Here is a 16608-nt window from a genome sequence, read left to right on the forward strand (position 1 = left end):
ATACCAATGCAAACATTTTAGAAACGATGCATCGCGATTTATCCCACATTGTATCCGGTGCAGAATACAGATTTTTTTTTTTATATATATATATGTAGGTAATTGGTTCAGGTTTTATGGAGCTATACTAGGCCTATATCATCTGTACTGGACTTCTGAGCAATAAAGTAATGTATTAATGAATTATATGGTGCACACATTTGGGCATCCCAATTTATAACACCTTTTTACTACCTACAAGTATAAGTGTGAATGATAACATTCATGGGTAACAATGTCTAAACATCCCCTAAAAACAGCAATTTAATTAAATCTTTACCAAAATGGACAATTTAACTTCTCACCTGAACCCCTGATGCTGATTCATCACCAACCTGCTCTACATCTGTAGCTTCAGGGTGCTGTTTCTCCTGCACATTAATTCATCAATTTAATACAGACACTAACCATGCTTAGTTGACTGTTGACATTGGTCGAGATTACAGGGATAGCCATATTATCATCCAAGGGATCATATAGGCCTACTTATTACCAGTTAATATCACTTTTGAGTTGCTAGCCTGCTGCTACTAGACTAAACGGGCCCATTATGTGGGTAGTTTAGCTTTATTCTTCTGGCTTCAACAAGACCAGCTGCTGCTAACACACTGGTCGAAAGATTGCAGATGCTAGGGATAGATTTAATACAAGCAAAAGTTACATGCTCTACTACACTAACAACTTTCAAAACATGTTTCCATTGTTGAATGGGTGGCGATTTAAGGCTAGCAGGTTTGCACTGTGTGGGTAGTTTTCCTACTAGCTAACTAACAACGACCTTCTTGATAGCTACTTACTCTCTGGGTGGTGAAAAAACTTCTGATATCTCTCTTCTTTTTGGGTGACGTTTTCCTATCTACAAAGCACAAAAGGGTCAAAAATATCAATGCTGAGACCAAACAAAATAGTAATATGAGGCTTTATTATTTCCGGGCGTATTTAGTAGTTTACCGTGTCAGACTACTGCCAGCTCTCTTTCTGCAAGTCACGATTCACAAAGTGTTTCTGACTGCCACTTCAGCCAATTAAATTACATAATCTTGTCTCGCAGGTTCGAGGGCGCATTGGTTAACTTGGAAATTTATTTTTCACTTTTCTGGGCGACAAACATAGAATAGATAATAATACGAACTAGAGAGGGTACAATTTCTGGTGAAATTGTAGGGTGTGCTTGCTTGCGTCGGTTGCACAGGTGGGTCAGTTTTTTTATGACATTTTTACAACTGATATTTCTGTATTTTATATAAAAATGCATACTTTATTATTTATAAAGATTACATAGATTTAAAAGCATATTTTTTTTGCTGCTCATTTACAACTCAAAATACGAGTGAAGTGTAGAATGAAATAGATGTCTTCTCATTTCCCCTGCAAGAGGCAGCCTCATAGTAGCCTGGTACTAACCAGACTCTCGTACATTGCATTTGTACAGTCTGGCCTCGCTCCATTGACAAGCGTTGACTTCCTTGTAGGCGGGTACTCTGTTGAAGTTTAAAACTATTGGATCTGCCCAGAGCCACTCTGATCTGCCAAAACCAATCGCTAGCGTTCGCCTTAGACAATTCCTTCACCACTACTGTAACAGAGCTAGCTGCCGTAGCTGGAAAATCAAACTTTTCCCGAACCCCGTGGGGAGGAGGGCCACAACATCATGGCCACGAACAAAACTTTGCAAAACTTGTTCTTGCTCCGGCTTTAGTTTATAGATATTCGGCAGCGTTGCCACAACGGACCAAATGGCTTCGCTCGCATCTTTCTCCGCCGCCATTACGGAACTACAACACAAACTAGCGCACGACATCAACGTCCTCGTTCTCAGCCACTCCCTCTGTTCGCAGATTCGCCGGTTGAAAATCAACCTGAAAAATCTGACTTGCGTACCTCATGGCCAGACCTAGTACAGAAGCAAAATGAAAATTGAGCGGAAGTACGTTGGAAGGCAGAGCCAGGCTAGCCTCATAGTTGAATCAAAACGAATACATGAATACAAGACCGGTGTAAAAATTGACCTACTCTCTATGACTTAAACGTCCTTTTAAGTTTTTCCCTTCTCGTGATATTTTCAGGCATTAAGCCTACTCATATTGCATTCATTCATGAATAAAGAACCCCCTTTGAAGATTATTCTACGACGTTACCGGCAGTAGAAGATGGAATCGCGATTCAAACAGTACCATCTGCTAACTGAAAATATGCCCCCAAAAACGTAAATAAGCTTGACATTTATTTAGTGGAAAATCGCTTTCATAAAAATCTCACTGGTAGCGATCATTGTCAGTAACAACGCAAAGTGCGATATAGCCCTGTGTGGAGAAGCTGCCCCGGTAAATTGTACTACTACAGTACAGTAGACTACTGCTGTGTTCGTCTTGGTAGCGATTGCTTTGGTTGAATTGTATTTAATGTTCCGTTGTACGGTTTAGGCTGAAATTAATTATTTTCATGAACAGATTGACAAAGTTTAGGCTGTGGCAATGAAGTTAAGGTTAGTAGTTAGATAGTTTCACCTATTGAAAGACTTTTGATTTAAGTAAGGGGAGTGCCGAACATGTTCTGTCGCCGTTTGACTTCCTACAGCTGTGTAGATGTTTTTGTAGTGTCTCGCGTAGGCTACAGCGTTGCAGTGAGCAACACTGGTTTGAAACCACAGGTAATGATCATTTCACCCACAAATCGTTTACTTGTAATGTAGTGTCATAATAAATCCTACAACGAAAATGTATTTGTGAGGAATGTTTATTTTAACGATTAAAAACAGATGCATCATAGACCACTGTAGTATGTATTGCCCTGGCAACAGAGGCTAATGTCATGATGCTAATGCTTCAGTGAAATAGTAGACTACCGTTTCCGAAAGTAGATGTGGGCCTACTTCCTTAATAATATCAGCTTATATTGTACATTACACATCACAATTGTGTGTCATATCACAAAGTAAAATGAGTAAATAGTTATCACCCTGGCCTCTTTGCTTGTGGCGTTTCTGCAGCTGCCTTGCAGTAAAGCTATAGTTAGCCTAGCTATCCCCTAAGTTAACAGATGCGAAATTAATGTTCTGCCAAAGGTAGTCACGCGTGTTTTCGTGATGTTAGTGATGTTAGTGACGTAGTGACGTTAGTAACATCAGTGACTGTGGCTTGCAAATTAGCCACCGTTAGCTTCACTTTTCGCCACAAAAACTTAACTTCAGCCTAAACCATGCAACGGAACGTAAATAAAAATACAAGCAACTCAATCGCTACCAAGACGAAACTTTTGACACCTAGGTTGTCTATGTAGGCCAAATATTGACAAAGATTTAGGGGGGCAAAAATAAATAATAATAAATATATATGTGAGAGAACAAAGGTTGTGCCCTTGCCGAAGGCAAAGCACACCCAACTAGAAACAGCTGTTCCTGCGAAACAGCAGTGAGAATGCTGAAAACCTGAATGGGGATAGCTGACCATGCTAAAAAGGCGGAAAATTGTGAAAATTTAGTAGAAAGTTATAAGCTGAAGTGCTTGAAAGGTATTTTTGAAAGGGGCTGGAGCTGGACGAAGGTATAAAACTACAGAAAAGAGAAGAAAAATGCAAAAAGAGAAATTATTCAGAAGAATTTGAAAATTTAGCAGGAAATCATTTACTGGAGTTTCAAAAGGCCTGAAATGTATGTTAGAAAGGACCTGCAGCAAGATGAAGGCAGAAAAGTACAGAAAAGAGAAGAAAAATGCAAAAGTACTGGCAGTTGGAAGGTACTGCTGTGAAAGGTATTTTTGAAAGGACCTGGAGCAAGATGAAGGCAGACAATAGAAGAAAAGAAGAAAAATGCAAAACAATAAGGGCAAAAATTCAGAAAGATGAGCTGCAGGAAAATTTGAAAATTTAGCAGAAAACCAGTTGCTGAAGTCTGGGTTGAACGAATTTGAAGGTAAAAGGACAATACTGGAATGACTTGAACTTGCTGGAAAAACGTAGCAACCGTTGGTCATTGGCAACAGACTGGCAACATTTCTAACCTAGAATCTAGGTTTCAGGTTCAAGACGGAGGAGAAACTAATCATGTGTGCCTGCACACCCAGTCCTGTTCAGACACTTTAAGATGACATCAAAATAATAATTCATAGTGCAGGGATGCCAATGTTGTCGTTGTCCCTGGTTAGTTTTTTATACTTAAATAATATCATGCTACATCTAACCAGCGGATCATTTATTGCAAGTGTGTCAAAGTGGTATTTTTACAGACTGTATTAACACCGTAGGCTTGAATAATAACCGAAGGCGTGAAGCTAGAGAGAGGATGCAATGGAAAATTTCCTACATAAGCTAGATCTACTGCTTCAAATTGAAAACGGAGACCATCTTTTGATTAAAGACAAGTTCCTTAACCTCTGTTGTCAATATCGGCAATAAAAAGTAAATACTCTTCAGTTACGAAGCATTTGTTTGTAGCTAGGTAATGAATGATAGTTATTAGATCGTATGTGACATGGTTTCGCCGTTCTATTAGCAGCCATGATGACAGTAGCGTCACTAGAATGGCCATAACCATAGATATATATAAACACTAGATGTCTTACGGCGGAGTCTAGAACGTCCGCACATGGCGGCCATCTTGCTGAGCGAGTTGACTGTAGCAAGATGGCCGCCATGTGCGGACGTTCGACTCCGTTGTCCGGCAACGCGGACGAGACATCTAGTGTTTATATACATCTATGGCCATAACTAACAAAAGATCAAATATCGAATCTGTCCGCTGTTCTACATTGCCCACATAATTACGTATATTTCATTCCAAGACTCTGCCGAAACCATAGATATCCTTTGTGTCTGTGCGGTCAGAAATACAACTCCTTTGGCAGTTTCAAAAATGTTCATGGTGCGTGTCTGTTTGGTTGCCACGGTGATGGCGCAGCTGTGATAGATAACGAGCTAGGCAGAGAGAAAAACGAACATTTACCTAGCATCCACACCTCAAACAAGTTGACTTAGACGCAAAACTACACGTCCAATCAATAAAATGAGGACATTTTCCGAGACCAAAGACTGCCGAAACTAGAGATGTCCTTTATATGTCTGTGCGGTCAGAAATATGTCTCTACCGGCAGTTTCAAAATCGTCTTCCTTCTTGCCTTCTCTGACGGATTTTACCCACATCTCCATTGAAGTTAGTGAGAGAATTTGAAAGGCTGCTCTCGCTTCAAGGCTCATAGCTGAAAATCTGTAAATGTGAGCTCTTTAGTAGTTACATTGGCTGAAAGAGGACAATCTTTCCTACATTTTAAGGTATAACTTGTTTCTGTAAGTTAAACTATATGAAAGTTAGAGGAATTTGTTTGACAATTTAGTTGAATGTCAGAAAAAGAGCAGGCAGCAGTGTGCCACTCTGCTTGCTGCTCATTCATAAAAATCAAGAAGGAGCAAACATTTTAATGTATTTCAAACTGTCATAATTCAAAATTGGCTGAATATTTGAAAAAGCTGAATCATTTGGGAATAGCTGAATGTCTTGTGAACATTTTAAAGGTTGAATGGTGTCTCTAGCTGAAAGTATGCTGAAGTATTTACGTTTGAAAGAGGAGGAAGCTTTTTAATGATTTGAAAGGATTTACCATTACTTTTAATGGGAGAATAATTTGCACAAAAGCCTTAATACATAAAAAAGTATGAAAGTGAGAAATTAGAAAAGTCATAGCACACATCTCCTGAAGGAGCTGAACGTTTTGATTCCAAAATTGTAGGAATCGGTGAAAGTATGCAGGACTAGTTAAAGATCAAAAAACGGCGGAAGAACTAAGAAGTTGATATAACTAGAAAGGCATTTCCTGCAAAAAATGCGTTGGAATGCTGAAAGATGAATTTTTTTTTTTTTAATTGCAGAAAATACAGAAATGAGAAAATACCCGCAAGCTGAAATGAATGTCAAAAATGTGTGAGTCACACAAAAGAGGCAGTGTGGAAACTGAACTGCATCATCTAACAACGCTAAGAGCTGAAATACAATGCAGGAGAAGCTGAAAGCTGATCTGTTAAACAGAAGAAGAAGTAGGCCTAGGCTAGCTAGTCATAAAAAAAATATTATAGTCTTAACAGCTGAAATTATAGTTGGGATAGTATTAGCAGTAGCAGATGTGTGCATTGAGTGCGTTTACTCGGCTTTCTTAGTAGGATTCAATGTGTTGATGGAATGAAACATACAGCAGTAGGGCCGATACAGGAAGACACAGCGACACTTTGATGCAGAAGGATGATGGTGCAAGTTTTGTCCGTGGAGCATACAACGAATAATAAAATAATCATGTAGACGCGTTTATTGAGTAATCACATAACTAATTACACATGTAAACGGAGTAATCGTATCATTGGCATAAACCGACAATTGCTAGTAATCGGGTTTCTCATGGTCAAGTAAACGCACTCAGTGGCATAAATAAAATTAAAAAATGACTAAATGTAAATAATAGAATAAAACAGTTCCATTAGCAATAGTAGTAAAAGAGATATTAGCAGAACTTTGCAGAGTCACCTCTTGTAAATTGTATTAGGTTGAAATCAGCGGTCAGGGGAGGCAAGGGAGGCAGTGCCTCCCCTGTGTCATCATGAAATGTAAAAAACGAAAGATATAAAATAATAATATTTGTCCACTGATCTGTGACAGAAATATAATTATTGGATGATTCCAATGATTTTATAGCCAATATCACTGAATTTGTGTATTTTCCTGTTCAAATACGGGGAAGCGTGTAAGCGTGACTTGCGTTAGCGACGTTGATGGAACACCCCCCAGGAGCAGCTAACAGTTACATCCCCCTAATACTTTTATTGTTGGTGCAATCAATGGCAGCTAAGCTGACATTCTCATTCGCACTATCAATTTGGTTTTGAAATGAGGTAAAAGGAATTAGATATTTGACTGTATAACAACCCTTTACGGACACAATGAAGCTTGAGTCACCATTGGCTAGTACATTTTTTATTTTATTTGCCAGACTTTGTACATTAAATGCATGAACAATGCAACTGAAAAAAGGTACATTATCTGTCTGAATTATTCTTTCTGTTGCATATAGGGCTGCAACAACAAATCGATGTGTCAGGTACTTTATGTTTGTTTGGTGACACACCTAAGTAGCCCCCACCCACCCCCCTTTATATATCAAAACTACCTTTAGCCTGACTATGGAAAATATGCAAATCACCATAAAATCCTATTTAATTACCTAAAATTGGAAATAAATATATTTTTTCAGTTTTATTGGCTTTATATTGGCTTTCCAACTGTCCCCATACACTTCCCTCCCCTCTTTGTTTATCATCTCAAATATATCCTTTTCAATTGATTACATTACACATTTACATTTAGTCGTTTAGCAGACGCTCTTATCCAGAGCGACTTAAAGTAAGTACAGGGACATTCCCCCGAGGCAAGTAGGGTGAACTGCCTTGCCCAAGGACACAACGTCATTTTGCGTGGCCGGGAATCGACCCAGCAACCTTCTGATTACTAGACCGATTTCCTAACCGCTCAGCCACCTGACATTAGGGCTAGGCAATATAGGTAAAAAATTATCGATATAGATATTTATATTTCCATTCGATAACGATAATTAAGACGATAGACCACAGATCCGTAGTAGTAGCAAAATAAGTCTCTTCCTTAGGTAGCGCGGTGTGAGAGAAATGTTTGCGGCCAGGGAACACGTACCTGGGGTCAAGTAACTTAAGCTTTTTAAAACCTTGCTTTTTATCAATACAGTGTTTCCGCTAGGATTTTTTTTAGCAGTGGGGGCAGGCCTGTCCGAACAACCCCCAAATTAAGCAGACACGGAATTGTCTGCTTAATTTGATCTTGACATATAGGCTAAGCATTCTGTAACAAATAATAACAGTAAACCCACTATTTATTACATTAACTTAATGCAGTATAACTACTTAAGCATAATAAGGCACCTAAAATACAAACGTGAGCAAGGGCGATCAGCAATCGCTATCGAATCAACAGCCAAGTGCAATTTAGCTAGCAGGTGAAGAATACAAACAACAAAAGTCACCAGTTAACTTAATTTACATTTGCAATAACTAAAGACTAATACAATAACAGGCTTAAATGAACTGACAACATAAGTTATACGACTTAAAGTTCTCAAGGACGCCCACACGCAATCTCAACTGGCTAATTATCCTCCGGACAGCGGAAGTCTCTTTTTTCTTTCTCTCCCTTTAACGCCGAGTGGCGCACGTGCCCGCTCGCGGTGTGAAGCGTGTGTCCGTGCTATTCTCCGACATGCACTCTGCTGATAGAAGGCGTTTTGTATGGCCGTATTTACATTTACATTACATTTAGTCATTTAGCAGACTCTCTTATCCAGAGCGACTTACAGTAAGTACAGGGACATTCCCCCGAGGCAAGTAGGGTGAAGTGCCTTGCCCAAGGACACAACGTCAGTTGGCATGACCGGGAATCGAACTGGCAACCTTTCTGATATGGTGGCGGCAGAAATTTTGCCGTGGCGGGCCAAATCAACATAGCGGAAACACTGCAATACCTTGGAGCAAACTCACACTTTCTGCATGTTCCAACGAGTGATTTTGCTTCAGGTGGTAAAAAAGGTTTCTTATATACTAGTATTATAATTAGACCAATACGCTGGTCGAGAGACGTTCTAAGAAGTCCGCAAAACGATTTATGGACCAGAACGGCGTATCTATGCGTCTTTGTTAACGTTTGCTGACGTTGTGTTAGGCTAGCACTAGGGCTGAACAATAAATTTCATTTGCATATCGCGATTAGGGCTGCAACTAATGATTATTTTGGTAATCGACTAATCTATTGACAATTTTTTCGATTAATCGACTAATCTAATGATTATTCCCCCCCCCCCCCCCCCCCCAAAAAAAAAGACTCAAAATGTTGACATTTGAATTCAAGTGTATTTGAGTAACAAGTTGTGTAAACATGTAAACATCATTATAAATAAATAAAATAGTAATACAAATTAAAGTGCAAATATGCTTTTAAAAGTAAAGTGCAAATAAAGTTTTAAAAGTAACTCAAAATAACAATCAAGCCTCTGCAAGTGCAAAATAACTCTGACATTCAAAGTCCAAAAGTTAAAAAAAGTCCATCCTTCCCGACAATTAAAGTGCAAGTAAGGGTTTAAAAGTAAATCAAAATGACTTCAGGGGAACGCACAATTCATACACGTTTCAAATTGCAATGTAAAAACGTGAGCATATTGACATGCTCTGGAGTGAGGCTGGCTCTCTTCTTGGAGGCGATGTTCTCAGCTGCTGAGAAGAGCCGCTCAGAGGGAGTAGAAGTAGCTGGAATGCACAAGAATTATTTGGCAAGTGATGCAAATTATTATTTTTCCACGATATGAAGTTTGACGAATGCTAAGTGGAGGAGGTTAACTATTCAGAACGAACGAAAAGACAGGCTACTCTGATAATTCACTGATTAACTACATTGCACGTAACATAACTGAAGACGCGTTAGCAAGCATCCTCCATGAGACGTTCTGATAATTCACTGATTAACTACATTGCACGTAAAATAACTGAAATAGCGTTAGCAAGCATCCTCCATGAGACGTTCTGATAATTCACTGATTAACTACATTGCACGTAAAATAACTGAAATAGCGTTAGCAAGCATCCTCCATGAGACGTTCTATTTCCAACATTTAAGCGTAAACCTTACGATAAGTTAACAAGGCTAACGTTACTTAGGCAGTTAAGTTAAACTTACCCATCAGCAGGAGAAGACGTGGTGGCTCCAGGATGCCTCCGTTTCAAATGTTCATGCTAGGGATGCTCCGATCTGATCGACGCTGATCCATATCGGCCGATATTCCCATTATTGGTTTTGATCGGCGTTCTCAAAACGGCCAATCAAACATGGCCGATCAGATGACATAAAATCTGCGAGAACTACTATCAGAGATGTTTCAATAAAACCTAAGATAGGCATTTCAAGCCACCACTGGTAAGAAATGATCTTTAACCTTTAGATGCGTGAGTTCTAAATATTTCCGACGCACAAGTTATTTTTCCAAAACAGAAGCTAGCTAGCTTTAGTTAGCTTGCTTTACCTAGCAACCTAGCATAATACTCGTAGCAATGCTACTACCTGCTAGTGTTACTTGTTAGCCTCCTAATTGTAAATTTTGAAGCCATACTATAGCGTTTGTCATAGTTTTTGTCTATCGGAAAATAGTCGGTTGGAATTTTCAGAATCGCACATGTGCGACGTTACTCTGTGAGACCCGCATTCGAACGAAAACAGTCACGGACAGCCACTGCTTTTTGGAAGGCCAATAAAGACCGCTTTCCTGCTATTGCACAAGCAGCACAAGTCTTCCTCTCCGCACCTTGTACAAGTGTAGATAGCGAACGACTTTTCAGCACAGCAGGACATATTTTAGATAAGAGGAACAGGTTGACTCCTACAAATGCTGATATGCTTATATTTATCAAGGCGAATCTTCCAGTGATGCTGCTTAATCAGAAGTAAGGTTTGAATACCCTAGTATGCCCCCTCTCCGAGTGAGTGAGTGAGTGAGTGCGTGAAGTGAGTGAAGTGAGAGAGTGAATGAAGTATGTGAGAGTGAGTGAGACACTATACAGATAGATATACATGTTTTGTTTAATTGCTGACTTCCTGTGCGCCTTCAATCTTTATTCTGTATGTTATCTCCTCCTAAATGCAGACTAATCGACTTGAAACTGACTGACTTGAAACATAATGGATATTTGGCTATAGCCTGTTTATGTTGCAGTTTACATTTACATTTACATTTATTCATTTAGCAGACGCTTTTATCCAAAGCGACTTCCAAGAGAGAGCTTTACAAAGTGCATAGGTCACTGATCATAACAACAAGATAGCCAAAAAACATCGCGAGTAGCCAAAACATGAAGCACACATTGTGAACAACCAAAGTAAGTGCCAAAGGGAAGAACCATAAGAGCATGTAGTTAAACAAGTCACAACCAAACAACATGAACAGCTATAAGTGCAAGTGTACCTGTGGGAAAAAGCAAGCAACAGTAATAAAACAATATATCACAGCGAGAACCAAAAATTTTAATCAGTTACCACTAACCACAAGAGCAACAAGTCTCTAAGCAAGAGTCATTGTGATCCTTGAGGAAACTAACATCGGGTCAAGCGAACCGTTCCTAAGTACCGTTGTACTCCCGGAACAAGTGCGTCTTGAGCCTTTTCTTGAAGGTGGAGAGACAGTCAGTGTCTCTGATGGAGGTGGGGAGTTGATTCCACCACTGGGGGGCCAGACAGGAGAAGAGCTTGTGTTGGGACCGGGCGGTCTTGAGCGGTGGGACCACCAGGCGGTTGTCTGAAGAAGACCGTAGGTGGCGGGTGGGGGTGTAAGGCTGCAGGAGAGACTTGATGTAGACGGGTGCAGTCCCGTTCACTGCTCGGAAGGTCAATACCAGGGTCTTGAATCTGATACGGGCCATGATAGGTAGCCAGTGGAGAGAGATGAGGAGCGGGGTAACATGGGAGCGTCTGGGTAGATTGTAGACCAGGCGGGCCGCCGCGTTCTGAATCCTCTGAAGAGGGCGGGTTGCACATGCTGGGAGACCAGCGAGCAGAGAGTTGCAAGTTAAGTTTGTATTATTATTTTTCCACAGGAAAGCTACTGTATAAGCTCCAAGTTCTCTTGAGAGCCTCTAGAGAGTGGAATGTTGCACATGTGATTCTATTGTTTAATATTTATTATTATTTACACATTTTATAGTAAGCGAGAAAGCTTCAACACTGGAATGTTGCACGTTCCCTGCAATAGAACGGATGGTTGTCAATTCAGGGGGTCAGATGGCTGAGCGGTTAGGGAGTCGACACCGTGATCGGTGATCGGTATTATCGGATCGGCAGATACTGATTTCAGTGATCGGTGATCGGCACCAAAAAACCTGATCGGAGCATCTCTAGTTCATGCATTGCCGTGGTGCTGGAATGAAATGCTAATTCCATTTCAATTCTTTTTGAAGCTCTCCGTCTAGCTTGTTTTGGCTCTCCCACACTCTGTTCCGCCATGATTCAAAAACGTTCTTCTTTGCCTTGGTGTATGTATGTGTATGCCTTGGTGCATATAGACAATGTAAGCGATACTGCCCCCTGCACTTCCGGTAGTGCATTGCAATGCTGAATGAAAATAACCGGCAGCTCTAAATCTTTTATAATATATATATATATAATATATGACGCGTCAACGTTAATAATCCACGTCGACAATTTTTTTTTTTTTTTGACTATTCGTTGCAGCTCTAATCGGGATGTGACAAAACAGGATGTTGTAATTGCAATGGCTGCGATTTTACTTTGGTCACGTGACGCGAGAGTAACGCAGTTTGCAGACAAAGGATCAACTTTGCACGTTACACTTTACCTTGACCTGTACGATGGCCTCAGGCTCCACAGAACCTGACACTACAGACAATTTTGCCTTTAAAAAGATGCTGCGCAGTGTCAAGTATTGTGCAAAACCTGCCTGGCTAACGTTGCTACCTCACGGGGCAACACCACCATCCTAATTCGACCCTAAAAAAACACCACAAAGCCATGTACGATGCATAGCTAAAATGCTGAAACCCAGTGTGCCAAATAACACCCGACAGGGTCACTGATCGAAATGTTTCAAAACCTAACTCCATATTCATGTACGAAATTACTTGAGCAGTAACAGCGTTCATCTGGCTAATTAGACAGAGTTTTGTAAAGAAATTAAAGCAGGTTGCAGTGCACCATAACAATTATTTGCACTCGCACAAATGCTCCCAAAATTATTATGAGGTCACAGATACAATTTTGGGAGCATATGTGGCTGAAATTTCAAGCCTTGGATGAGTAGCATATTATGATAAGATCACCACAATTGGTCTGGTTTTAGCTGTCAGACATGTTGGGTTGCATAATGACTACGTTGATCACAAACATACTCTTCTTTCCTCCAGATGTGCAGCAGCTCTTTCTCCCGGAACCCCCACAGATTAAAGAGGAACAGGAGCTGTGGACCAGTCAGGAGGAAGAGCAGCTCCAAGGACTGCAGTCTGAAACTACACACTCCATGTTCACTTCTCGCAGTGTGAAACACGACTGGGATCAGGAGGGCTTTTCTGAATGTTCACATCTTGACCAAACTGTTAAAGCGGAGAACAGAGAAGGAGACTCTCTACCCAGCAACACAACTGAGGAGCAAATCAAAGCAGAGCCTGATGGACAAGAGTATGCAGCACCAGAACCAGGCAGTGACTCTCAGCCCCTCTCTGTTGAATCTCCAGACTGTCCTATAGCTCAGAGTTTGGAGGAGGAGGAACATGAAGGAGTGCTGCTTCTTCTGAACAGGACACAAGACAGTGAGGCTCTGCCAAGGGAACATATGCCACTGAGACGTCACACAGGAAAAACAAAACATCAGTGTCAAGAATGTAACAAAACTTTTAGTGGAAAAGGTGCTTTGGTTTTTCATATGAGGAAACACACAGAAGATAAATCCTATCACTGTAAACAGTGTAACAAACCATTTTCTAAGAAGGGTAATCTGGTTCAACACATGAAGACACACTCAGGAGAGAGACCTTTTCAATGTCAGGAATGTAGCAAACTATTTGTTCGAAGGGATACTCTACGTGAACACATGAGGACACACACAAGCGAGAAACCATATAAGTGTCAACATTGTAACAAATCATTTTGTCGTCCACATGGTTTGGTTATACACATGAGGGGGCACACAGGACAGAAACCTTTTCAGTGTCAATGTAACAAACGGTTTTCTCGGAAGGGTAATCTGGCTATTCATATGAGGACACACACAGGCAAGAAACCTTATGTCAACAATGTAACAAACAGTTTTCAATGAATAGTAGTTTGGTTGTGCACATGAGGACACACACAGGAGAGAAACCTTATCAATGTCAACAATGTAACAAACAGTTTTCAATGAAGTGTAATCTGGTTGTGCACATGAGGATACACACAGGAGAGAAACCTTATCAATGTCAGAAATGTAGCAAACACTTTTCTAAAAGTAGTTCTCTGTATTCACACATGAGGACACACGTTTTTCAGACAGAGCTTCCTCCTTTTATCTTACCATTAAGAGTTCTCTTAAATAGCAGTAAAAGTTCTTCAGTAAGAATTTCCTCTTAAAACATTCACAAGGCTGCTGAGACTGGTGGGAATGGGGAGAAATGTTGAGCTAAAACAAAGGAACTTGTTGCTATGGATGATGTCAAGAAGCTTACTAACAATGCCCACAGTGATTGGCTAATAGGGTTATGGATCTCTAAAGTATTTCATTATAGAAATATTGTATGAGATATTAAACAAAGGAACTTGTTGGTTTGGATGATGTCAAGAATCAGAGGGGGGTCAGATGACTGAGCAGTTAAGGAAACAGGCTATTAATCAGAAGGTTGCCGGTTCGATTCAGGCCGTGCCATATGATGTTGTGTCCTTGGGCAAGACACTTCACCCTACTTGCCTCGGGGAGAATGTCCCTGTACTTACTGTAAGTCGCTCTGGATAAGAGCGTCTGCTAAATGACTCAATGTAAATGTAAGAAGCTTACTAACTATGCCCACAGTGATTGGCTAATAGGGAGATGGATCTCTTAATTATTTCATCATAGTAAATATTGTATGAGGTATTATGTTGCAATATGTAAAGATTTAGATATCACTTTTTTTCTATATTCAAATAAAGATGTTCAAAAAAGTAGTCGTATGAATTGTTGATGTGGGGTCTGCAGAGGGAAGCTGATGGTTCTGATGGCTGAGGTGACCTAGTTGTTCTAGGTCCAGTTAGCTGGATTTTATTAAAGACGGTTTGTCATGATCTTGTATTGTTAGGTTCTTCTGCGTTCATCCTGAATTTGCTGTCATAGCAACAGGTCAGTTAGCTTAGACCAGCTCAGGAGCAGGCTTATTTTATGTACACAAGATTTGATTGTGGCTTCATAATCAGAGGTGACACAGGAAGTCTGTAACGGGAGGTGCAGGGATCATTCGCAGAGCTTTTTGAATTATCATGCGTATTGAGTGATTGACAGAATCCTTTAGCGCACGATACTCTACTTTTAGAGAAATATTCGGTTTTCTCATGAGGGTGTCATTTACATCGTTCATTTGTTGGAACCACATTCAATTATATGACATTACAGATGATAAACAAAGTAATTATGAAAATATTACAATACAAAAACATACAGGCCTACTCTACTGTAATATGCATTAAAACATCTACTGTGGTCTTCTTCAAATACGGAGTAACCTTCGAGCAAGATCATGCTGTTGGCTCTGTTGCGGACAAAAAAATGGGGTGCTCTTTTTGGCCATGGTGAGCAGCCAACAACAGCGTTGCTGATCAAGGTTTCTACTACTGATACATACCCCATTTTAAACCAACATATGAACGCACAATTAACTCAATCCAGCTATACTAATCATAAACAACAGGGGTGTTTGAAGAAGAAGAGTAGAGTTTCTTCTAAATCAGCCTTAAGATGTTTCGTGAAAACGGCCCCAGATCTTTTGGGGGGAGGCTGAGGCCTATACGATGGAAGCACAAACATTCCTGAGAACAACCTGCAACGCACTCAGGTTGAATACTATCCGTGTTGCTTTTCCGGTCGATGAAAATTGAAAATTGTTTACAAAAAAATCAAAATCCATTTGTATAGCCCTTTTTACAAGCAATGTCACAGAGGGCTTCACATACGCACATAGAACTGCCCCTCAACCAACCTAAACCCTCAAATAAGACAATGGAAAACTCCCAGAAAAACTCACTAGAGGAGAAAAAATTGAAGAAACCTTGGGAGGAGCAATTCAGTGAGAAATCCCCTCCTCCAGAGACGGTTGGTGAAAGAGAGGTGCAGAACACAGGCTTAACATAGTCATACAGCAGGGAAGTGTCAATGGGTGTTGAAACACCAAAATCCAGGGTTCAACTTGAGTACCAAAAAGGTACCAACTTGAAGCTAAACACGGACGGCACTGTTTAAGTATTTAATTGTCTTTGTATTATTTTTATTATATACCAAACTAGCTAGCACTGACTATCGAACGATTGAAAACTTCAAATCGTAGAGTAGGCTGTTTTGAATAGGCCTAAATACAAAACTTGCCATGTGACAATGTTAACAAAGAGGTTTGTATATTACATCTTTAGAAAAACTACCTCTTACCTGTCCTCTATCTTAATGTGACAATCTTATATTTTGATCAGTTTGCTGTCATGCACTGTAATATTATATTAATGTAAGTCCAAATATATGTTTGCAACACAACAAGGATAGGTAATTCAAAACTATATTTGTTTATAATTATTTATTGTGTACAGATACTATGACTACATACTGTACATCCCTGGAACTCAATTAAAACTGCATGCACTATGCTAGGCTCAGAACTGATTTTATGAACCCATTTCAGCACTGATTTGACAAATTATATAACATATATGAAATACAAAGCTATAAAAAAAAACTCCACAACATACAAACCTACTCTGTGTCCTCGACAATCTGTAAAATACTTAACCCTTGTGTTATCTTCGGG

At 40.0% G+C, this 16608-nt stretch overlaps 1 protein-coding gene across 2 annotated transcripts in view; it reads left to right on the forward strand.

The window, feature by feature from the left end:
- The window catches only part of LOC136942599 (zinc finger protein 271-like), a 118771-nt gene that overhangs the window by 4626 nt on the left and 97537 nt on the right, over positions 1-16608 (forward strand). Inside the window, exons 2-3 of one of the 2 annotated variants that reach the window (XM_067235588.1) lie at positions 13000-13863; positions 13944-14107. In XM_067235588.1, coding sequence (XP_067091689.1) covers positions 13000-13863; positions 13944-14107 — 1028 coding nt within the window. Of the gene's footprint in view, positions 1-12999; positions 14108-16608 lie in introns of those variants that run through there. The other variant, XM_067235594.1, reaches the window with a different exon arrangement.

Source organism: Osmerus mordax, chromosome 1 (assembly GCF_038355195.1).
Source record: "Osmerus mordax isolate fOsmMor3 chromosome 1, fOsmMor3.pri, whole genome shotgun sequence".
NCBI classification, from domain to species: Eukaryota; Metazoa; Chordata; class Actinopteri; order Osmeriformes; family Osmeridae; genus Osmerus; species Osmerus mordax.